General features: G+C 38.5%; 1 protein-coding gene across 1 annotated transcript in view; it reads right to left on the reverse strand.

Annotated features, from left to right (window-relative positions):
* Window positions 1-757: 757 nt before the first annotated feature.
* Window positions 758-25437, reverse strand: part of kif26ab (kinesin family member 26Ab) — a 105749-nt gene continuing 81069 nt past the window's right edge. Inside the window, exons 6-15 of the mRNA XM_016551236.1 lie at window positions 22358-22567; window positions 15631-15724; window positions 13899-14161; window positions 11619-11802; window positions 10029-10188; window positions 9265-9427; window positions 5622-8919; window positions 4979-5169; window positions 3016-3166; window positions 758-2904 (exon numbers count right to left, since the gene is read on the reverse strand). Coding sequence (XP_016406722.1) covers window positions 2747-2904; window positions 3016-3166; window positions 4979-5169; window positions 5622-8919; window positions 9265-9427; window positions 10029-10188; window positions 11619-11802; window positions 13899-14161; window positions 15631-15724; window positions 22358-22567 — 4872 coding nt within the window. The 3' untranslated portion in view covers window positions 758-2746. The remainder of the gene's footprint in view (window positions 2905-3015; window positions 3167-4978; window positions 5170-5621; window positions 8920-9264; window positions 9428-10028; window positions 10189-11618; window positions 11803-13898; window positions 14162-15630; window positions 15725-22357; window positions 22568-25437) is intronic.

Raw genomic sequence — 25437 nt, forward strand, 5'->3', positions numbered from 1 at the left:
AAATGGAACTAAACAAGTTCTGGCAGATATATTATAAAGAAACGAAACTAGTTTATGATCACGTTTTTAGCCATATGTTTGTCCTTGACATTTACCATATTTGAAAGGCATTTTCAATAACACAAGTGTTCTTTATTTACAAACAAAACAGGGATGCTTTGCTGACATGACAATTATATTAAACATACTCAGACACCAAAATGTGCACTGGTCGTTTTAGAAAGTGTGACAGTCACGCTGTTTTGCAATGTGACACAATATTGTGTCCAATTACTGGTGAGAATACAAACCTGATAGCTAAACAATGGACCTCGCTAAAAAGACTGCGATCAAATCTTTTTAAATAATATTTTAAATTAATATATCATACATAATTTTCATATTAATATTACTGATGTTTGCAGATTTTATGACTATTAATGCTAATGCTAACCCACAACACCCTAGAATTTGCATGTTTTGAAGAGTTTTCTTCAGAAAATGTTCTTCAGAAAACACAAATTAGCCTGTTACCAACCCCTTTCTTATGAAACACATCTAAATAATGAAATAAATATTAATGAAATATCTAGGAAAAATTGGACAGACCAAGACGTATAAGGACATTTTTATTCACAAGAAAACAGTGTTATCCCAAGCTGCCATATAATACATTTATACAGAGGGTCCGAAAAGTCTTTACAAAACCAAAAAAGTTAGAAAATATGATTTGATATGAAACATGACGCAACATACATTGTCAGCTTTCGTTCAAAAAAAAGTTTCAGTTTGGTGTCAGTCAATTCCATGTACTTAAAGTATAGTGAATGCCAGCATAATCATTACAAAATTCAAAGATGAAGAATAAAGCCTAGAAAAAAATACAAATCTCATGCAGCATCCTGAAAAAGGGCCTGAGAGTGTGTTTATAAAGGTAAATAAATCCAAGAAGGTTTTGAATTACTTAATGTCAATGTCGAATGAGATCTAAAGTTCATTCACAGCCTTTGACAGACAAGTAACAGGAAAGTCATTCTGGCAGCTACATGTTAAAACACTGAATCACTTTCACCAGCAAATTTCTGTGATGGCATCAGAGAAAAGCAGGTGGTCTTTTACAGCTGTTATTAAACAGCACATTGAGTGCTGAAAAACACTGTTTATACAGTATGTCCTGTAAAGGCTAGCCTATGAGACGGTCATTTGTGCTAAATGCTTCCTGTTGCATTTTCTGAGGTTGTTTGTTTAAGACCATGATTGCATGGATGCATAGGACTAAGGCTTGGATAGACATCCACAGTGGAGTTAAAAAAAACCTGCAATGCGTCATGGACTGGACCGTAATACTATTTGGGGTACATGGACTGTCAAGATTTTAATGTCAGAATCAATGTTCCCTTAGTCTATGAAAAGTGTGTATTAATAGTATCAAATATGCCATTGAGCAAGCCACAGTGTTTAAAATCTCATCAGATATTTTTATGGTTACTTTTAAGACGCTGTTGTCTGAATGGGTATGGAAAAGAGTCCTTCCTGTACCGCACAAATGTCACCTCACCCCTCTTTAATCACACCCACAGCTCTTTAAATGCAACACACTCTGTGTCCACAGAGAAAGGCTGAGCTAGACATGTCAGGTTACACTGATGAATGCCCTTTGCCAAAGTGTCTATTTAAAGTAAACAAGAACAAGAGGCCAATCTGCATTTTAATAGATCACGCCTCTCTAGCAACACGCATCCATCGCGAGCATAACAATGACACTGACTTGCATGTATTTATGTGATAAGAACAAATAACAATGCTTGAGATTTTACATTCTTGGGGATTTTTTGTGTTGTTCATTCAAATGTTTTAACTTACATTCAACATGGCTAAGCAAACGTAGTACCAATTCAAATCACCTATATGATTCTCTGGGAAATAAACATGTTTAAGTCAGATATGTATCCATCTTTAGTACGACTGGAAGAGTCAAGGCAACCAAACCAAACAAGTTTATTAAAACTGTCTTGCATCACATATGACTGTCCATTGCTGTGATACCGTGTTCCTTAAAAAGACAGATATTTGATTTGAAAAGTAGAAAAAACACTCAGACAGAAAACTACAAATACAACATAAGGCTCAAAAGGTTTAATATCAATATGCTGACAGAGGTGATAGTTCAGGAGGCAAAGGCAAAGCACGGAAAGTCAGCTTATTGCTCTCCTTTCGCACCCAAAATGATATTTCACACACTGTATGATCATATAAATACACTATATAATGCAATAAAACAACAGAAAAAATATGGTTCGGCTTGGGTATGCTGGTCATAGCACTAGCACCAGTAGAAAAAATAATGATTGACAACAAATGTACAAAACAGTCATATGAAAAAGGCACTTTGTGGTGTGGTTGAATAACTCTTCGGTAAGTGAGAATGATTCTTATCTTTCCTTGTGTAAGGAAATGCGTCAAACACATCAAAGCTTGTTGGCTTTCCATTTGAGCAAGTCTATTCCATGTTTGTTATGAGGCACTGCATATAACCAGAACAGTTTTCTCTTCTCCAGAAGATAAGTTCCTACTTTATGCAGAATTCAGTGTGCCATCCTATTATAAAGATCATTCTTTGATCCATTTGTGTTTCCTCAGAATCGCCGGACCGGCTGCTACATTTCATTATCTTTCCTTTCAGACATCCAAGGTCCTGTCTTCCTCCATTTCTTTGTCACTGTCCATCGATCACCACATTCTGTTCTTAAACCTCCACTTCTCACGGTCATTCCTGCACATCAGATGCTACTCGGATGTCAAAGCAGGTCACCATCATGACACGGGACTTGCATAGGTTGACGCAGTATTCCAGTTCAGCCGTAGCCTGCTCCAATGCCTCCAAGTACTCTTGCGACTCCTGATCCAAACCTTCATCCACCTCAACTACAAAACAGAACAGAACAGAGTTATTACAAAGAAAGGGACTGGAAGCATTTAGCATGAACTTTCACCACTGTCAACAAGCACTACAAGCACTAAATATATAATACTTACACTCTCCAATCCACTTGCTGGGATCCATCATTAATCTAGACTTTGTGTCCTCCAGCTCTTCTTTCAGAGTCTTATGCTTGGCTTTGAGATCTCTGATTTGCTGCTGCTGTTTCTCAAGAACCTTTAATTTAGTGTTAAAATACATCAGGCCCTGTGGACAGAAGATTGACATAATTTTTAAAATGACAGTTTCATAAACGAACTAATTTTGGGCTTATCTGGATTGACTAGAAGAAAAAAAATGTGGTACAATGCTGGTTCCTTAAAATTACTTACTGACTGTGACATTTTCTGCACAAAGGAAGAATGTGTTACAGGACTATAATAATACTGTGATATTTTCCAGGCATTGAATGGAAGAATAAAAGCTTCCTTGTGTTACATTGTGGTTCATTTATGCAATTGAGCTACATCCATGCCAGTTAATCAACATAACTTCTCAACATCCTGAACTGACTGTTGAAATAAAGAGGAAAATAATGTCTATACTAAGAAGTGGGGATACACAACATACAGTTGCAATCAAAACTATGCAACCCCTTCACCTGCAAGACATTTTGCTGTCAAGAAATATATATATATAAGTAATTCAACAAAGGTATCAGTAAACTCTTGGAGAGAGTTTATGAATACATATTTGAGAGATTTTGAGAATGCAAAGTTGCCTCTAAACATTCATGTTCAAAATTATTCAACCCCCAAGAGTCAAATTTGGTGCAAGATCTTTTATTCTTTATAACCTCCAATAAATTATGCCTATAAGTGCTTAGAAGCTTCTGTCACCTCTCTCCTGCAATCTTGGCCCATTCCTCACCTGGAAAAGCTTTCAGATCACTGATATTCTTTGGTTTTCATGTAGCCATTGCTTTCTTCAAATTCTTAAGGCTTAATTGTGGTTTAAGACAATTTCCCACCATACAAATACGTGACTTAAAAACAGCAATGTTGAATTTGGAATGAATAATTATTATATAAATATGATATAGCTGTGTTATTAAAAAAATCTACAATTATTAAATTATATATTAACACGATCACTTTTAATATACCAGTAAACTGTTATAGATGCATTTATAAAATCCTGGAGCTTTAGAAAAGCTTGTATTTGTAAAATACTACAGTCTACTGTATATGCACTCCTATTATTCAATAATACTATAATATCCCTATGCCTGGATAAATACTCCTGTGCATGCTATAATGCTATAGCATAACACTATAGAAGACACATGCTTAGATGTAAATCTTGTCCAATGCAATACCAATTGGTCTTAAAAACACTGACAGACAAATTGAAGATTATCTTCTTGGATTTATGTGAGAACATTACCCTGCTGATTTAATGAGAGAAAATATAACATTCTTTTAACTGCATCATTTTACTTCAAAAGTTTTACACCCTTTCTTGCTTGCTGTTATGCTTGCTTGCTCCTGCCCAAACCAATTAATTCCAGAGAGTTAATTGTTTCTCATCACTCTAGTATTTCAAATGTAACCATTTTTCCTTTTCCAAAGAAACAACTGTTTTTCTCATTCCCTATTACTGGCAGGTTAATGCCCTACGCTGTACATTATCTTAATACTTTTAAATAAGAAGCAAAGGGCCAAAACCTTCACTCAGTGTCCAGAGTTTGAATATAATACATGAAGAATATTGCTGAGCCAATAATATTGCTCTTTATATACGAAAATATATCTCAACCTAGATCAAAGGAAATCTTCGGGAAGGTAGTTATGGACAAAATTGGTCTCTGACATCTCAGCTATGCACTGTGCAAACATAGTTATAGATAGTTATTCATCTATGTATTATTCATGACATATTGCAACTTTCCTATGTATGATGCATAAGCAAGCATATATGACATGTTTTACATTCCCATGAGAATGGACTAAGGTTAAATATGAATGCACTGAACCGGATCTCAGTTTCCAAAAAAACACCCAGATAACCCATTCTAACCTCATCTGTCTTTTCTTGTCTTCGCCGCTGAAGCCTCTCCACGTCATCAATTTCATACACTTTGATCTCAAAAGGCTCTTTCAGTGGCCCGGACATAGGGGGAAGGTCCACCCACTGACCCGTGGTCCCAGACTTCCCCAGGGAGGAGGTGTCCGGTAAGGGAGCTGGGATGAGACGCCTCCTCTGGAGGCCTGCTCCATGGAGAGACAAAGGAAATATGTGAGATAGAAAAGTAATTAGCGCAGAGAAACATTGCATGGATTGGTAAAGAAATAGCAAGCAAGCAAAAATATATTGAGGAATAGGAAAATTCTAAGCTGTGCTAGTTATTTGTATGTGTACGAGGATGTAGACTGGATGGAGATTCATATCAAAATCTCCTGACTAAATTGCATGTGATGTGCAGATGCATGGTATAAGCATTACCTGTGCTGTATTCATCTCAAGTAGGCATATATTATTTATACAATAAAACTAATACAATTTCACCTGTTTTTGTCACCTTTTTGTCTAGAGTAGTTCTCAGGGAAAAAAGCTGTTCCTTGTGGGCTTCAGTGTTTGAGGGCCATTAAAAAAAAACTACGAAAGCAATATGACTATCAAAAACTTCAGGTCTTCATATACAACAAGAGATGCTACTCACCATTTGACCTCTTCTTGGGTGTTTTGGAGCTTCTTGTGCGACCAGAGGAGGACATCCCACTCTCACTCATGGAGTCATGGGCTGAAGAAGCACTACCAGTAGCTTCACTATCACGGATCATGCTCTCATATCCACTGCTCCCTCCACTGTGGTAGAAGAGTGCAGTTCGTCCCATGGCAGGAGGCAACTCTCCACTTAAGACACTACTGTTATCACTTCCGTGGCCACTGCTGTAGCGTTGAGGTCTTCTGGGGGCTGTGATCTTACTATATGGGGATGGGAGAATGGGGATTGGGGTATGCTGGTCATCATTGAGGTTCACTCCACTGTCATTGCCACTGTCAGAATCACCTGAGCCCTTTGCATGTTTCCCAGAAGGATTGGCCAATGCCAACTCACTAACACGACTGTTTGCTGCCCGCATTGCTTGCTTGGTACCCATTATTGTTCCTCTTGTGGATTTACCATTGCCTCCTACTGTTGCTCGAGGTAATGCAGTCTTTCCTGAAGGTGGAAGGTTGGCATTCCTTGTTGCAGGTGCCACAAGAGATTTAGTGGATGAGCTCAGGGCTTTGGAGTTGCTTGCAGATAATGTACGAGCTTTATTTGCATTAACAGGTATTTGTCTTGCGTTAAGACTGCCTTTGACAATCCCACTTTTTACAGTGGTTACTGGGTTTATACAAGAAGGTGGAGAGGTAGCAATTGGGGAAGAGGTGGCAACAGGTGATCCAAACCTACCAACAGACTTGCTTGACTTGCTGTTGAGACTAGCACCACTGTTTTCTCGACTAAGAGCAGGTTTCGACCCCAAAGATGACAAACTGTCACATCTGTCTAGAGATATCTGGCTCCCATAAAGCTGTCCTGTATCACCTCTAGCTCCTCTAGCTTTGAGACTAGAGGTTGCTTTTATCAAACTATGCTCTGATTTTAAGTTAGATGTTCTTAAACTATTTGAATCTCCTCTAGAGCTAAGATCAATATCATCCTCTAAACCTGTAGCTCTTGGTGCTAAAGACTTTCCTGCCTCATAAGCAGACTTTAAGGCACTTGAGGGAAACAGGATTCGATTCTTTTGATCCAAACTAGATTTGCGAACTGGAGGAGGAGGTGGTGATAAATTGCCAGGTTTTGACATACTCTCCTCCTGCTTGCTTGCCTTTCCACTTTTTCCTAAAGAGGAGAACTTTAAACTTCCTCCTGAGGTACCAATATCTTGAGCAAGCTTGACATCAATGGATGAATGTATGACTGGAACTGTCCCGAGTGTTGTTGCGCCTCGTCTGAGCTGTGGCATCTTGCTTGGGGACTCCATCTTCCTGTTGTTGCTGGATTTTTCACATCCGTCCACCACCCTTTGGGATGGGTTTGACCCTAGTGTTTTGGGCAATCGAGTTCCACTGTTGCTGCTTGTGCCTGCTTTTCTTGCAGGAATTCCACTCATTCCATTTTTAACCAGTCTGGACAAACCTGAATTAAAGGTTATAGAAGACTCCAATGAGCTATCTACTTGGTGCCATGGATCTGGTATGCAGTCTTGCCTTGGTGGCTCACGCCTCCAGTTGGTACTGGAGCTGCTTCCACTGATACTGCTACTCTGGGCTGTGGATGAGGTAGGTTTTAATTTCCTGGAAAGACTACACTGGACAACTTGAGAATCTTGAAAAGACTTGGGATCGGATAAATTAATGGTATTTGCCTTTGTCAGTTTTGGTAAACTTTTGGCAGACTGTTGTGGGGCCTCTGGAGAGGATGGGCACTTGCTAAGAGAGAGTTTGCCTGATATAGCACTGTCACTGTCCAAATCTGAGAAGCTACAGCCACTATCATTCAAAGAGTTTTTAGGTTCCTTTTGATGGCTGCTTTGGAACATCCTAAGAGAATCAAGGTAGAAGCTGCTGTCTGGGCCGGTATGAGTACCTTGAGGGAGAAAGACATCTACTGTTTGGGCACCTTCACTCTCCAGAGTACAGACACTTACTTCACTAAGCCATGAAGTGATAGAAGAACCACGGCTGCCAAGTGAAGTACATGCTTTCTCCTGTAATGGTGCCACCACTTTAATGTTTGCCTCTGAGGTACCAACATTACATGTATAGGCATCAAATTCATCATTGATACTGCTAATGATGCTTACTGGTCGTGATCCCGAGGCAAGGGCCTGTAGTGAGCAATCACTATTGAAACTCACAATACTGGAGGGCCTTGATAACTCTTCCACAAGAGTGAATACAAGCTCATCCTCACCATTTAGCTCCACTGGCTGTTTAAGGGTTACAGTTGTCCTTAATATGTCCTTCTCCATGCACCTTTCCCTAAGATTGGACCTCATTTCCCCTGAAGTCCTGGGATTAAGGTGATGGACTTTTACCGGTGAGTTCTCATTTGAATCACCTCTTTTTTGATGACTCATCCCAATTGGTGGTATCCTTGTTGCAGACTTTTCTTCACTTTCACTACTACTGACCCTGACATAATCTTTTTGTTGTGGTGGTGGGGGAGCAGGCTTGGGTAACTTTTTACTGAAAAAAAACTTTTCCCTAACCACAGGCTCTGAGTTTTGGGATACTGTTGGTTTACTTTGTTTTCCTGGAGTGCATAGGAGCGTTCCATTATCTGACATTTGCACCTTTTCACCATCTGCACTTGTCCTACTCTCAGACATGTCTCTGAGATCTTTGTCCGATATGGCACTTTGCAACTTGGAATGTTCTAATTTGGATTTGTGTTTTGGACTGCCAGGCAGTTTACTGGCTACAGTAATGGACTTTTTGGATGTGCTGTCCTGTGTTGATAAGAGCGCTTTGGTAGGAGTCTTGGGAGAAACTGAAATGCTGCCAGAGCCTTCTTTCAGCTTGGTTGCATCACGGTCCATTTTAGGGCTTGCAGGATTTCCTCCAGATTCTCCAACAAAGTCTGTAGGTTCCTCACTACCATCGATACATTCTAATCGCTCCTGAAGCTCAGCAAAGGTGTTACATTTGAAGTGATCACAGTCAACTGGCCCTTCTTTCCCTCGTTGCTTACGGTTAAGAGAGGGGATGATTGGAACAAAGGCTGGGGGTCCTTCATTGTCGCTGAGCTCTCGATCAGAGATGGCAGCACCACCAGGGCCAACATAAATTACAGTGTCACATGATTGCTCACTACTTGAAGAGTAGTCAGGATCACTGAGGAATGATGGTAGATCTGGGTCAAGGGCCACAGTGCGAGGATGGAAGGGCCGCAAATGTGGTGGTCGACGAATCCTTCCTTCATCACAGGAACTCTCTCCTCCAGAGGAACTGGATGCATACTTGACAAAGACAAAGTATCATTTAAAAAAAAAAAACTCTGGAAATAGTTGTAACCATGTCAATAAAATATGAACACAAGGGCAATACATCAAGTGACTTTTTTAATGTATTTATTTTAAAGTTTGCTATTTTTTTATCATAAAACTTATGATACTCAATTACAATCTCATTATAATTGTTGATGTTAATATGCATTAAACATATTTCTATGTTGTTATTCATAGACAGTTGATTTTATTTGGTCTAAAGCTGGATTTTAATTGGATTAAAATCAACACTGATCCTCCAACTACAATATACAATTATTATAAGAATTCCTAAATTGCAGTCAGTTAAAAATGTACCTTTGATTTCTTTTTTCTCATACGATGGATTCGGGAGGCCAGCTGAATGGTGGTAAGAGACTCTGCATAATTGGCAGGGGAGTCAGAGATGTGGGCAATCATGGTTGTCCTACAGTTGATGTTCCCCAAGGAATCTCGCAGTAACATGGTGAGCTTGCTATCCCTGGAAAAATACATTTTCATTGTCAGCATAAACACAGGTTGATAGATTGTCAGCAGAAAGTCAGCTGTTTACTCAAGTACTGAGGAAGCCTGGCCATTAACTGTTCTATAAAAGTGCAGAACCGTCAAAAGGTTCACTATACAGTCCTACCATGGTATTAATCACAAAAAGCTACAAATATGTCTATACTGCAATTCTGCCAAATGTGAATAGGTTTTAGAATGGTGGGAAATAAGGCATATGCAACCCCAACAAAATGTTTTTACATTTTTAAAAAGAGGTGCATGTTCTATGAGTTCAGCAAAATACAGATAAACAACAATGCATTAGTCAAACAATAAACCTGTCAACACAAAGATCACAGGTTCAAGCTTGTTGCTCACATCGTTCATTATGCGCTCAAATGCTTCAGTATTACATCCTCTATAAAAACACATAAGACCTCAGGAAGACATTCAGAATTATCATGTAATTCTATTTATGCTAGTAATGTTATTTGACTATAAATCTTTATATCAAAGATGCTAGAACCATATCCACACATTTGAAGCAACATGACCCATTTTGATTTCTTTAACATCTTTGATTTACATTATCTTACCTGTATGGAACATGTTTAGCTCCATTGGCCAAAGCCAGTATCACGTTTCCTAACGCAGTCAGAGACAGACACAGACCTCCTCCTGCGTCCCTGCTCTTACAAAGCACCTTCTCACAGCTTCCCAAGTCAATCAGATGCAATCTGCTCCTACCACCAGACACTGATGGAGGAGAAAAAAAGAGAAAATGAGAGGTGATCCCTGGTGTCCCACACTACAACCAGTGCAAACATACTGTCCTTCCACAAATAAAAATGAATTTCAGTTAAATTTACATCAGCTCTGCTTTGATCTAGCAATTCACATTCATTAACATTCATTCTATATGTTAATTATAACAAAATCATGGAAACACAATAGCGTTTATGCATATTTAGAGAGATAAAAGCTAATAAGCAAAAACAAATAGAAGAGTAAATGACAATTAGTTCATTCCCAAAGCTCGTCGCAAATAAAACTACTTGCATTACGAAGTTTAATTCCAAAGTATTATGGTTGTAGACAAAGCAAACTTGACCGAACAAAATAAATGAGCACAGCACAGATGATTACTTGAGAGGGCAATATCTCATTCTGTACAGATAATTCCAGCTTAACCATCCTTGTAATGGAAGATACAAATACACTGTCAACCCCACTCATTACCGATATCACTGAAAGTTTGAGACGCTGCCAGTGCGGTTATACGACGCTGATGACACTCCCACACTGAAGTAATGTCGGGCAGAGTAAGGAGTGGCAAATAACAGATATATTAATAAACATCCCCAGAGAAGACCTGCGGCTGACAAGACCGTGTGTGATTTAGTCAGGAGTAAGTTACCCAGCCCGTTATGATTCAAAGACAGAACAAGCTGGCCTAGATAAACACCTATGATCATACTATGCTCTAAATATATAGACAAGTGAGTCTCTGTGATCTACTCATCTTTGCCCTGTGAATATAACAGACCGCTGATAGAAACTAAAGGTTAATTGTGTGTTAATCTGGATGCTGTACTGACGTGGAACTGTTTCAATGATTATATCCTCAGCTATGACTAGCAAGGACAATGAATATCTGAATAGCAATGAATAGCAAATATGTCTGCCATTTGCTGTTTTTCTTTTTCTTTCTTTTTCTAAAAGTGGGTTAAAATCAGCAGGCTTGATGAAGCCATTTAAAGAAGCTTCCATGGCAATTTCACTGTTATGGGATGGTGTCCAACACTGTATTTACCTATGCAAATATGCAGCACGATAGCACAGTGACAGGTACCTCTATACTATGATTAGAGCTGTTAGCTGCTCATGAATTATTACTATCTGTTAAAATTCCCATTAAAGTTTAATGAAGTGGTCAAAGCAGACATGATTGATTTCCCTCCTACCATGATGGAGTGAGAGGCAAATTGAAGGGATTCTGGTAGCTCTCTGATTTGGCCTGTAATATCCCAGCTATTACATTAATAAGCTTGAGATGTATTTTCCCTTTCACTGGGAAAATGAGGAGGAGAAGGAATTAGACTAGACTGAGTATAATCGATTTAGCACACACAGAGCCTTCAACAATGTAGCAGTATCATTTCACGCAGTGCAAACACAAGACTTACTTCCACCCTTGCCGCTCTTCTCCATGCGGTACTGGTAGATGTGTAAGGTGAACAGCATGTGGGAGTTGCGGCGGTCTTCCTCATCTGCATCTGGCCGGTTGGTGCTACGTGCTGCGATGGCGGCATCAAGAAACAGGGCGGCCTTCTCTGCAGTGGGAGCCCTTAATTCGCTCTGGTTCTGGAGCTACAACATGGAGAGGATTGTTAGGTTCAAGTTATATATGGTTTTTAAGTTATATATGGTGACAAACTTTTATTTTTGGCAATTCTAGTAATCTTGAGAATTCTTCTGTAAAATACTGTTAATTTAATTTAATTTAATTTTTTGAGAAATAAAAACTATGAATTATCATATCATTTAAAATTAAATATTACAGTAAAAAAAAAACATGTTATTCAAGTCAAAATATTATTTAATATGATTTCATTATGACTACATAAACCAACAACTGTAATTTTTTAAAGGTCAGACCTGCTAGAAAGAGAATCTTCAAGTGTCAACTCCAAACTGTACTATTTTTTATACCATATTGTCATATGGCTTATCCCTAGTTGGAGTTGACGACGCAGGAGATCAAGAAAACTGAGCCTCTTTACACAGTTCTAGACAATTAAATCGAGTCTCTGGGGCAATCAGAGAAACAAATACGCCCATAGAGGGAGAGGGATTAATGATGACAGTGAGTGGTGGATGAAGAGGGCAAGAGGGCAGCATCTCTGCTCACGCAAAAAGCCTGATGGAACAAAGGGAATGAAACATCCACTGGCCATATTTATGGTCTTCTTCAAGGAAACAAGCAATTAGGCTGAATGGAATGGATCTTAGTTCCCTGCATGTTTTTCCTTGATATTTCTGATACAACTGATTGAGTCAGTAAGTATATTTTTTAAAAAGCAGCCATCAAAAGCATATTCCTTTAGAACAATAGTGGCCACTTTCCTGCAGTGTTCGCCAACCGCCCGTGGCCAACAAGCCACTCTAAAAGTAAAGTGAGGAGAGAATGCTGTTCAAACCCACTCCCCAGATTTGAACTTCACAGGCCTCTAGGCAGTCTTTGATGTGCTGCTTCATATGGAACCCCAAAAAAACAACATCTGATGCCAACACCTGGCAGCGCTTTTAACTACCTTCTACCTACCCCCTTCTGATATTTACCCCCTTCCAATAGAAGGTAAGGGGGAGGGTGAAACAGCGCAGCAGCTCACCCAGATGGATCCTGATGGTGCACCGAGTAAAAAGAACCACCACTACATCTGGCCTTTAATTTGAGATTTAGTGACTAAACTCAGCTAAAAGTATTCTGCAATAACTTCTACTGTTAAGTGAGGGGTCGCTAAAATCTATGAAAACTACTTAACTGATAGAACAAATATGATACAATGATCAACAGAGATGTGACCTAGGCATTTCTAGATAGTGAATTTTGATCCCATTCCCCCTTCTCTCTCTGACTCTCTACTGTCTTACAATAGAAATATATTAAACATTAATTTATTGTATCCTTGCTTAATATGACCCCAAACTAGAATATTGAATATATTTTGTGTTTTATATTTTTATATATGTTGTAAAATAACAAAATTATATAATATAAAATATATATTTATATTGTCAAATGTTATAATTTAAATAAAACTTATTTTTAATTCATATATATATATACAGTATACACACACGCACACACACACACACACAAAGAAAAACAAGTAGATAGAATAGAAAAAATAGAAAGCTAGTGTTTTTTTTATAAAAAAGAAGATAAATAGATAAAGTAGAATTAAAATAGAATAGAAAGTGCTAGAGTTAGAGGGTCAAATAAAGATGGAACATCACCTCACAATCACAATCTGTATAAACTAAGAGATTCTACAAACTAAATTTTGCGATATAAAACATATTTGAAAAAAAATAATAATATAACATCAATCACTGAAAAGCCTTAACTTAGCAATAACTGTTCATTTTCACTTTTTAAAGTGTATGTTACGACCATGAACTGTAAAATAAGATGGACGGTGCGTCTTCGTGACATGACTCCCCATTTTTATCAAACATCAAATTACTAACTGAAAACCAAACCTATTTTTTACTATTCTTTTTGGTTGGCTCATGTCCAATTCGTTTACATGAAGAAGGGGCAGGGTTTCTGACCTATACTCCAAGGAAGTGATCAAAATATTTTGGTGCGGCACACTTGGTAACTACATGACAAGCAAGACTGGGAGGGCTTTATCAGGAAAAAGAAGCTAAATTTGACGTCTAGGTGGCGTGTTCCTGACCTGTGTGCCGCAGATGGGGTCCTCACGCAGGTAAACCCCAGGCGACTGGCCGTCCTGCAGACTTCCTGTGGGCACATCAGAAAGCAGGTCCTGCAGGCTCTCGTCCTTGCCGTAGATTTCCACGGCTGACACCCGTACCGAGAAGCGCGTGCCAGTCTTCTCCTTGCGCTCATTGATGAGCTTGAACAGCCAGGAGATGGCACAGGGCGCAATGCCAAGGCTCTGCGTGGAGCTGTCCATGCCAATCATAGTGTATGTCTTGCCTGGTGAGAGACAGACAAGAGAGAAAGCTGTTGATTCTGGCAAGGTGATGAAGATGATGAGCGCTCAATGAGCAAGTGTTTTAAGCACTGGTATTTCTATCACTGATTTGATGAAATATCCCCCTTGGATAATAAACCACCAATCATAACACATTATTAGTACTTGAATAGCATCTGATGACAGTTTTAAACTGCTGACTCAAGGTCTTTGCACACGGAGTCCGAAATGTTCATATGCATTTTTTTTTTCGTATTTGTAATCCTTTCCTATCAAAATGCTTGCTACGGATGCGAAAACGCAGAAAATCGAACCTGATCTGAATTTTTTTTATGACGGACGAAAGTTTCGGAGGCAGAGTGTAAACGTGATTAACAAAATGTGAGGTCATATTTATTTTTTAACGTGCGAAAATTTCAGATGAGAATTTCGGACTCAGTGTGCAAAGACCTTAAGTCTGAATTCAGAATTTTTTAAATTTTTTTTTAATTTCAGATTTTGCAGTTTTCACTGTACCCTTACAGATGATTTGGCAAGGGGGCATGGTAAAACAGAGTCGGCAATGGGAGAATGAGTCGAGAGACGTCCTTCTTACGCCAATTGTGAATGACACGAGACATGCATTTTGTCAACAGCTTGGTCTCTATTTCTGCTGCATCATACGGGTTAGCCCTACCCACAAATCCCATCAGTCCAAAATCAAGCTTCATACAGCAATTAAATACAACTGGCTGTGACTGCATTCCGTTGCACAGCATTTTTGCATTCACTGTGAACAGACAAATTGTTTACCATTGAGATCTTACTGAATCGCATCTCGTTTGGAGTGTAATTTTATTCTTCATTATAAAAGAATAAAGTTTGTTTTCCTTTCAACATAACAAAGGCTGCATGGAAGGGTAAAATAATAAGTGGTTATGTTAAAATGTAAATAATTAATATGTGGAATGTGTTTATGTTCACAATAAAATTGTATCTCAGATACAGGAAAATCCCAGCTTTATTTCCCTTTAAATATTCAGTTTTATACGTCACATTAGAGAAGTTAAAGAAACGCCATGGTTTAGAGCATCAATTATACAAATAAAAAACTAGTGATGAATACGGTTCCATATGGACAGTCTGGCTTTAAAAGAGTCATAAATAATGCTTAAACGTTTAGACCGCATGTAGTAAATGATGCAGGAAACCATCGCAACATCTAACAGGCATAATTGGCAATAGTGCAGAACTCTGATGCAGTCTACTGTGAGGGTCAATTAGTCAGCTTTTAATTACACTATCTAGCCTCTGGTCTCTCATACAGGCACACACACAATTAAATGCCCCACTCATGTCCATTCTGAAAAGCAAAAGCACTTTTTTTTTACCTTCGGTATTGATATTAGACATCAAAGTGTCTTTGCAAACTGTGGAACAAGATCAGTGGGTGTCATATTCAGTTAACTGCAAAGTATTAAGGATAACTTACCAACTTTGACATGACCAAAGCAGAAAATACATCCATCGGCTCCATTAACCACTGATTGAATAACTTCAGCCACTGTCCCTGAGCAAACTTCAGCCTGTGGAAAACAATAAAATACTCATAGCTTGTCTGGTATTATAATAAGTTAACACAAGCATTATAGCAAGTCAGCTATATGAATAAAGTCAATGGGGTACAAAATACTTATACATACATATATTTACAGTGCCTTGCATTAATTTTTTCACATTTTGTTATGTTGCTGCCTTATGTTAAACTGCTTTAAATTACTTTTTTCCACATCAATCTACACTCCATACACCATACTGACAAAGCAAAAACAGAATTGTCACAACTTTAGAGTGTTGCAGTGATATTTGTCCTTCTATAGATTTCTCCCATCTGCATATATGATCATGGAGCTCAACTAGAGTGACCATCCGCTTCTTGGTCACCACTCTAACCAAGACCTTTCTCCATCAATTGCTCAGTTCAGCCAGGAGGCCAGCTCTAGGAAGAGTCCTGGTTGTTTCAAACTTCTTCCAGCAATTTAAAGCAGTTTAGCAAAACTTAACAAAATGTGAAAAAAATGAAGGGGTATGAATATTTTCGCAAGGCACTGTATATATAAACATATATGCTATAAAAGCAAAAACCATGTAGACATCCAAGATGCTTTTAAAATGTACTATGTTGCAGTTCCCAATACAGTATGTAAATAAAGTATATTTACGTTTTTAAAGGGCACTATTCTGTACTGAGGAAAACATTTTTTTTTTCTTTCAAAGTCTAAACAACTGTGCACACCAGAGTCTTAATAAGATTTTTATTCATTTTTAACATTCAGTTTAGCTGTGAAATGTAACCAAATCTTTTTTGGCAAAGTAGACAGTACCTAATCTTTTCTTTGATCCGGTGATCATTGATTTATTCACTAGCAAAAGAAAACCACAGAAAGCACCATCAAGGCAGATCCTCATCACAGATTCATCAGACATGGGGGTTTTACACCGGCTGCACTGTGTGGCCATAATGCTACAATCTGTTCCACTAGCCCCAGTCCCTGGAGACAATTTGGGACTGCAGCAATTTCCTCCCATACATCATAACACACACACATTCTTACAAAAAAACAGAACAACAGCTCAGTGCTTTGCTAAGAAATATGTCCCTGCAGTCCCACACACACAGTAGATTTGGAGGTTTTACAGTTACATCAATTCACTGGCACTGAGCACTGAGACCTAAAAGCCTTCTGCTGGCCATGAGTAAAGGAACTCCTAATCGATAAGCTCCATAGATCTTGTCTTGTGCATGCAAGTTCTTCAACTGAAAATTATATTACAGTTCGGTTCCTAAGCAAAGTAAATGGCTTTGCTGTCCACTGTCCACATATGGAGCTGCATGCAGCTGAAAATGCAGCCTCAAAAGTGAATGATTTGGAACATTATAGGCAGCAACTCAAATAGTTTATATAACAGTGTTTGTTGTTAGCATGTTAAGCTAAGCTAACAACATGATACTTCATTAAGCATATAGCTAACACAAATAGGCGATTGTGTAAAATAGTAATTGTTTAATTAGATTGAACTATTTTTATCAATGTTTTTGGGTACAGAATGAAATACTGACAATCAACATTTCTCTTCACATCTGAACCACTTTTTTTTTTTTTTACTATACTTGTCACAGAACATACCTTAACCCCAATGCATACTTTGTTTTCCCACGTACACAAATTTCAGATGACCAAAACTAGTATATTAAGAGCCGTACAGCCAGATATTCCAATAACAACAAAGATGCCAGTGTTGACAAACGTTTCCCTTTACAAAAATTAACCATTGTTTTATTGTAGTAAAAGTGTAGTAACCATGTTTTTTGACTTATTGACCATTTGTATAACCACAGTTTTACTACAAAAACCATGGTTAAACTATGGTTAATGTAGCACAACCATGGGTAATTTGTGTTTACCATGGTTTATTTGTGTTTATCATGGTTTAACTATGGCTCTTTGGTTTTATTTGTAGTAAAACCATGGTTAATATTCAGAAGGGTTGTGTGAGGGGAATTAAGAGATACTTGCAACTAGAGTACAAAGACATTTTATCAGTCATAACTTGGACAAGGCTGAAACTTTTTGTCAATAATGTCAAATGTCATAATGTCAAATGAAGTATATTTGATTGGTTGTGAATTAGGATGTATACTTTTGGGCTTTTAAAATTTGGCCAAAATTATGTATCTAAGACCTATGGTATCTTAGGAGACACCACAATGTCCCTGCCTATCTTTGCTTATGACATATTTTGAAGCAGAAACTTACAGCCCCGGTTTCACAGACAAGGCTTAAGCCTAGTCCCAGACTAAAACGTAAATCTGGGCTGTTTCAACTGAAAGAAGCTTGCACTGATTGAACTTAAAATATATCAGTGCCTTTGTTTTGTCTCAAGATGCACACCAGTAATGTTTTTTTCTAAGGCACGTTTGTAAAATTACTTAAATGTCCTAACTGGACTATGGCCTAATCCTGGCTTAGTCTAAACCCTGTCTGTGAAACCAGGCCACAATATCTGGCTTTTCTTATGGTTCTTTACATAAGTACTTCAAGTGACAACCTTATTACTCTTGAAGTGGCATATCTAAATTGTTTACACTTAATCATCTTCAAGTTTCTCAGTCTCCTAAAGTTCCTCTTCCCTATTTGTGTCCATTTGTTAGCCACTTATCTTAAGATGGATGCCGCTGCAGCTTTGGAGGACAGATAATGAACTGTGAATGAGCTGCTAAATATGCGAGTCTGGAATTCAAACTATTTTCTATACTTAAAGAAACAGCTGTTGGGCTCATACTTTGAAGAACGGTGGTGTCCCAAAACAGGCCTTTTTACATTAAGCCCCTTGCCCTGCAAAGAATGTGTGCGTGTGCTTCTCAAATATCTTTTTGACACTAACAAAATATTTTCACTTCAAACCTCAAAAGCAAATGCCAACAAAATGATAACATCTTCACAGCGGCTCTTACTTGAGAGGCATCTTGGGAAAAAACAGTGTCAAAGGCAAACATCTTTGGGGCAGGCAGCACTGCTCGTCTATGCACTGAGGTGGGCTGTGTGTTGAGTGAGGGATCGTAGAGGGTCAGTTGTTTCTTACGAGTGTCCACCTTCAGGAAGGACAGGGACTCGGATGAATCCACAATCCCCAGTGATGGACAGATCCGCATCATCACTTTGACCTGGAACAAAAAGAAAAAAATGCTATTGAAGCAGAAACAGAAGCAGATAATTCCATTGACACTGTAATATAACATTGTAGGTGACATAAAGTGATTGATAAGTCGATGACAAGAAAGAGTTTACATGATTCCAGAGGGAAAACAGTTTAAAACACATGCCGAATTCTTGGAATGTAATCTTTGCATTCATGTTGGTTTCATATAGTTTTGTGAGCCACAACTCTCAAAATTATTTTTATAATGCATCTGCCAAATTTATACATGTAAATGTAATGTAAAATGTCATTTGGTGTAACCATGAAGTGGACATTAATGACATATTTTCCTTATACCTTGTGTAACCATGTAAGTGAACAATGTATTAATAATTGATAAAAAAACATTATTTTTGGTAAGTCATACCACATGACATTTTACAACCTGAACTAACATAACCTTGTTATAAAAAGGTCAAAATATTTCGACATTTCATGTTTTTTCCCCACAAATGTTGGTTTCACTACATGACTTTGACTTGAGGGAAAAGTATTCCAAATATTAATAAACATTTTCCCCCCCAAAACGTATAATAAAGTAATAAAATTATACCGAAATTCAAACGTTTTCTTTTTAAGATATTCACTTGTATTCATTTTCCCTCCTCCTTCAATATGTTATCAGGACAGTTGTATTAATCTGTTATTTCCCCAAAAAAATAATAGAATTAATTTTAATTCAGAAATGTAAAACATGCTAATCACAGAAGAGGTGTATTTAAGCCATTGTCCATATGACTTGTATTTTTGATGTATAAAAAAAAAAAATACATAATAGGCCAGAAAGAAAGAAAGAAAGAAAGAAAGAAAGAAAGAAAAAGATTATATCATTAAACCTGTATATTAAAAAAAATGCCTTTTGACTGGAGTAGCTGTTACTGTTTCAACAATAACTGATTTTATAAGTCAAACAAAATAGGAAGGGAACGTTCTGTCAAGGGAAAAAAAAACGTTATCGTATCATCACTGTTGACCACACACACAGAGTAAACTAACAAAACCAGCCATTAACAAATAGACTGCCTGTAATACCACACATTGTCACGGTTGCGTCACGGTGCACTGCTAAGACCATTTGCAGCAAATACAGTAAAGCAAAACAAACATACTGTAAGAGAATCTCATGCCCTTAATACAGCATTCAGAGCTGCACAAAGCCACCGTATTCCACGGGTGATTTGTAGCAGAGATATAATTACAACATTCGGGCTCCAGTGCTACGAAACAATGTCTGCACTGCTGATCCTATTCCACGGCACCCGGGACCAAGCGGCATGCCTGCGCCACAGCGGCGGCCTGGCGTGAACTCCCCCTCACCACTCCACAGGGGCCGATTACACTGATGGACATGTGCACGTGGTGAACGAATTACGCCGGCCGTGACATTGGAAATAGGCTTCCATATATGGCTGGCCCCCGAATGGGACCAGACACCACAGAAATGTGGGCTTGGGTTGAACCGTTGAGTTTTACATTTGTTGGCAATTTGATACATGAGGAGAGTTTGATCCCCCTAGCGTGGCTGCTGGCTTCACACCTCCTAAACTCGGGTCTAGAAATGATGTCCCACACGTTTCTGAGGCAATCCGAACACTAATTATCTTGATGTGTCAAAATCTACTGACAACTTGTGCTCTGTAAGTTTTGAGGCATCTACAATAGCTTTGCATGAGGAACAGAGAAAAATATAAAGTCTAAGTAAGTATGAGCATTCATTGTAAGTCAGACTAGTTTTTATGGTGCGTTTCGTATTAGTCAGACTGCCGTCAGGGGCTTTGGAACCAATTAAGTATGTTAAATCATTGCTGGAGCCTGTTATAGTTAGGGAGATCTCTCTGATTGGCTGTTTAAGGCACAGTAGAAAGTAGCTAATCTTTTCTTTGATCCGGAGATCATTTATTCACTAGCAAAAGAAAACTACAGAAAGCACAAACAAGGCAGATCCTCATCACAGATTCATCAGACATGGGGGCCTTTACACCGGCTGCACTGTGCAGCCATAACTCTACAATCTGTTCCACTAGCCTCAGTCCCTGGAGACAATTTGCAGCAATTTCCTCCCATACATCATAACACACACGCACACACACACACACAAAAACGGAACAACAGCTCAGTGAATATGTCCCTGCAGTCTCACTAAACCACAAACACAGTAGATTTGGAGGATTTACAGTTACATGACTTCACTGGCACTGAGAACCGAGACCTCAAAGCCTTCTGCTGGCCGTGAGTAAAGGAACTCTTAATCGATAAGCTCCATAGATCTTGTCTTGTGCATGTGAGTTCTTTAACTAAAAATGATATTACAGTTCAGTTCCTTAGCAAAAGAAAATGGCTTTGCTGTCCAATGTCAACATTTTTTAAAGTAGCATCCAAACTGAAATGGAACCTCAAAAGTGAATATTTTGGAATGTTACTCATAGGCAGCAACTCTAATATATTGTAATAGAGTTTGTTGTTAGCACATTGCTAAGCTAACAACATGACACTTCAATAAGCATATACATATAGTTAACACAAATATTAGGTAAACTAGAATGTTTAATTAGACTTAAGTATTTTATCTATGTTTTGGTACAGAAGGAAATGTATTGATAATCAAAATTTCTCATAACACTGCCACCACTCGTTTTTTACATGTATACTAATGTCGTATGACCAAAATGAGCATAGTAAGCACGTACTCAAGCCGTACAGCCAGATTTTTTCATAACAACAAACTACTGAAGACAATTATAGATGCCTGTGTTGACAAATGTTAGTGTGAGGGAATTAAGGGAACTCATAACTTCTGGAGATAAACAGCACTGACACTGGACATGGTTACAACTTTCTAATGACCTGCGTTCATGCACATGAATTCGGATGTATACATACGCTAAGCATTTATGTCAAAACTGAAGCATACTTTTGGCGTTAAAATTTGCCCAAAATTATGTATCTTAGATCTATGGTATCTTAGAAGACACCAAAATGTCCCTGTCTGTCTTTGCTTGACATATTTTGAAGCAGAACTTACAATATCTGGCTTCAGTACTTCAAGATGACAACCTTAAGTGGCTTTATGTCACATCTAAATTCTTCACACTTAATCATCTTCAAGTTTGTGTGTCTCCTAAAGTTCCTCTTCCCTATTTGTGTCCATTTGTTAGCCACTTATCTTAAGATGGATGCCGCTGCAGCTTTGGAGGACAGATAATGAACTGTGAATAAGCTGCTAGATATGCGAGTCTGGAATTCAAACTATTTTCTATACTTAAAGATACAGCTGTTGGGCTCATACTTTGCAGAAAGATGGTATCCCAAAACAGGCCTTTTTACATTAAGCCCCTTGCCCTGCAAAGAATGTGTGCGTGTGCTTCTCAAATATCTTTTTGACACTAACAAAATATTTTCACTTCAAAACTCAAAAGCAAATGGCAACAAAATGATAACATCTTCACAGCGGCTCTTACTTGAGAGGCATCTTGGGAAAAAACAGCGTCGAAGGCAAACATCTTTGGGGCGGGCAGCACTGCTCGTCTATGCACTGAGGTGGGCTGTGTGTTGAGTGAGGGATCGTAGAGGGTCAGCTGTTTCTTACGAGTGTCCACCTTCAGGAAGGACATGGACTCGGATGAATCCACAATCCCCAGAGATGGACAGATCCGAATCATAACTTTGACCTGGAACAAAAAGGAAACAATGCTATTAAAATATAAGCAGAAGCAGAGAATTACATTGACACTATAGGTCACATAAAGTGATTGATAAGTAAATGACAAGAAATAGCTTCCATGATTTCCAAAGGAAAACCTAGTTTAAACACATGCCAAATTCTTAGAATTTTAACTTTGTATTCATGTTGGTTTCATGCAGTTTTGAAAGTGTCAAAACTCTCAAAATTATTTCGATAAAAGCATCTGCCAAGTTCAAGATGTAAAATGTCAGGTGGCATAACCATGAAGTAAAAAGTAATGGCATATTTTCCTTACACTCTGTGTAACTGAGTGAACAATGTATTAATAAAAATCATAGTTTTTTTATAAAAACAAAAAACATATCATTAGAAAAAATTGCCTTAGCACTTATGACTGTGGAGTAGCTGTTACTGTTTCAACAATAACTGATTTTATAAGTCAAACAAAATAGGAAGGGAACGTTCTGTCAAGGGAAAAAAAAACGTTATCGTATCATCACTGTTGACCACACACACAGAGTAAACTAACAAAACCAGCCATTAACAAATAGACTGCCTGTAATACCACACATTGTCACGGTTGCGTCACGGTGCACTGCTAAGACCATTTGCAGCAAATACAGTAAAGCAAAACAAACATACTGTAAGAGAATCTCATGCCCTTAATACAGCATTCAGAGCTGCACAAAGCCACCGTATTCCACGGGTGATTTGTAGCAGAGATATAATTACAACATTCGGGCTCCAGTGCTACGAAACAATGTCTGCACTGCTGATCCTATTCCACGGCACCCGGGACCAAGCGGCATGCCTGCGCCACAGCGGCGGCCTGGCGTGAACTCCCCCTCACCACTCCACAGGGGCCGATTACACTGATGGACATGTGCACGTGGTGAACGAATTACGCCGGCCGTGACATTGGAAATAGGCTTCCATATATGGCTGGCCCCCGAATGGGACCAGACACCACAGAAATGTGGGCTTGGGTTGAACCGTTGAGTTTTACATTTGTTGGCAATTTGATACATGAGGAGAGTTTGATCCCCCTAGCGTGGCTGCTGGCTTCACACCTCCTAAACTCGGGTCTAGAAATGATGTCCCACACGTTTCTGAGGCAATCCGAACACTAATTATCTTGATGTGTCAAAATCTACTGACAACTTGTGCTCTGTAAGTTTTGAGGCATCTACAATAGCTTTGCATGAGGAACAGAGAAAAATATAAAGTCTAAGTAAGTATGAGCATTCATTGTAAGTCAGACTAGTTTTTATGGTGCGTTTCGTATTAGTCAGACTGCCGTCAGGGGCTTTGGAACCAATTAAGTATGTTAAATCATTGCTGGAGCCTGTTAGTGAGGGAGATCACTCTGATTGGCTGTTTAACTTAGCGAATCAGGAAACAAGAAGATAAAAAAACAGAAGAGATAAAAGCTAGCAAAAAGTTAATAGGGCTCACAATGAAGTCTCTTCTATTTTTTATCTTCATCTCATGTGTGATGATTTTCATCAAATCTGTCTTTGATGAGCGAGATTGGTGTAAAATTTATAAAGCAAAGTGTTTGTATATTTACAGTAATAGATCTTCCAGTTTCCATTTTTGAATGACAAATACAGACTACTGCCACCTGCTGGTATGGAGCTTTTTCCTCTCACGCAGGTGCAGAACATATGTGCCAGTTGGCTATAGTCTTTTCGGTGTATTAATGCACAAATTTTGTTAGTCATTTTTCACAAAAAACGTCCCCATCATTCACTCAATCACATTTGCATCCATTCAAACTTGCATGTCACAACTGGTCATGAGACACGTGAGAACCAATGGCACCAAATTGACATCGGTAATGACATGTGAATGGGATTTCAGAGCTCCACTGGAGCTATTTTCAGCTTGTTCCTCATACAAATCGAATGCATGGTTTCTGAAGACTTGGAATAGAGTGCAAGAGTCATAAGATCCCCTTTGATGTTCTTTTTGTCCATTTTTGGACCGTGACAGCCGCTGGAATTACAGCACATGTCTTGCATCCTTCTGGACAATTTGGTCATTGTGCAAACAAAATGGTTACAGACGGCTGGGCCATTATTCTAATGCCCATTGCTTTTTATAGTTCTCCCAAAAGCTGCCAACAACTGGAGCCCATTCAGGCAGCATCAGATGCGTGTTTGCAGTTGTAGGAAGAGGAAGCTCATTAGTGAGGCTGGGATGTAATGAGTCCATTCTCAGTGGGTACTTATCAATCATTTCAGCAGGCTACAGCTTCTGGCATGATGTTCAACAATCATCTCTCAGAGCAGGTGGCATCTAATCTGGAGCAAATCCTCTCCATCACTATATATATATATATATATATATATACTGTAATACGGTGCTAAAGACAAACCCTCTGGACAATGAGGAGGGGTGGTGTGTAGATGCTGAACAACTTGCTACTCTTGGCCACGATCCCAATCCGAGATCCCAAATACACAATCTGTTCATAATCAGCAAAATAACTGTCACTTTCTATTTGGGTTCGACTGGATAATGGATAAGGAGTATTGCAAAAATTTTGCAAAAGACTAATGGTGAGAATTCCTAATCAACAACCTTAATGGTTAAAGGGTTAGTTCACCCAAAAATGAAAATTCTGTCATTAATTACTCACCCTCATGTCGTTTCAAACCCGTAAGACCTTCGTTCATCTTCGGAACACAAATTAAGATATTTTTGATGGAATCTGAGAGCTGTCTGACCCTGCATAGACAGCAACGCAACTGTAGCAAGGAGATCTGTAAAAAAATCCATGTGACATCAGTGGTTCATCCGCAATTATATGAAGCTACGAGAATACTTTTTGTGTGCAAAAGAAAAAAAAAA

This window comes from Sinocyclocheilus rhinocerous, unplaced genomic scaffold (assembly GCF_001515625.1).
Source record: "Sinocyclocheilus rhinocerous isolate Xijiao unplaced genomic scaffold, SAMN03320098_v1.1 scaffold495, whole genome shotgun sequence".
Lineage (NCBI taxonomy): Eukaryota > Metazoa > Chordata > Actinopteri > Cypriniformes > Cyprinidae > Sinocyclocheilus > Sinocyclocheilus rhinocerous.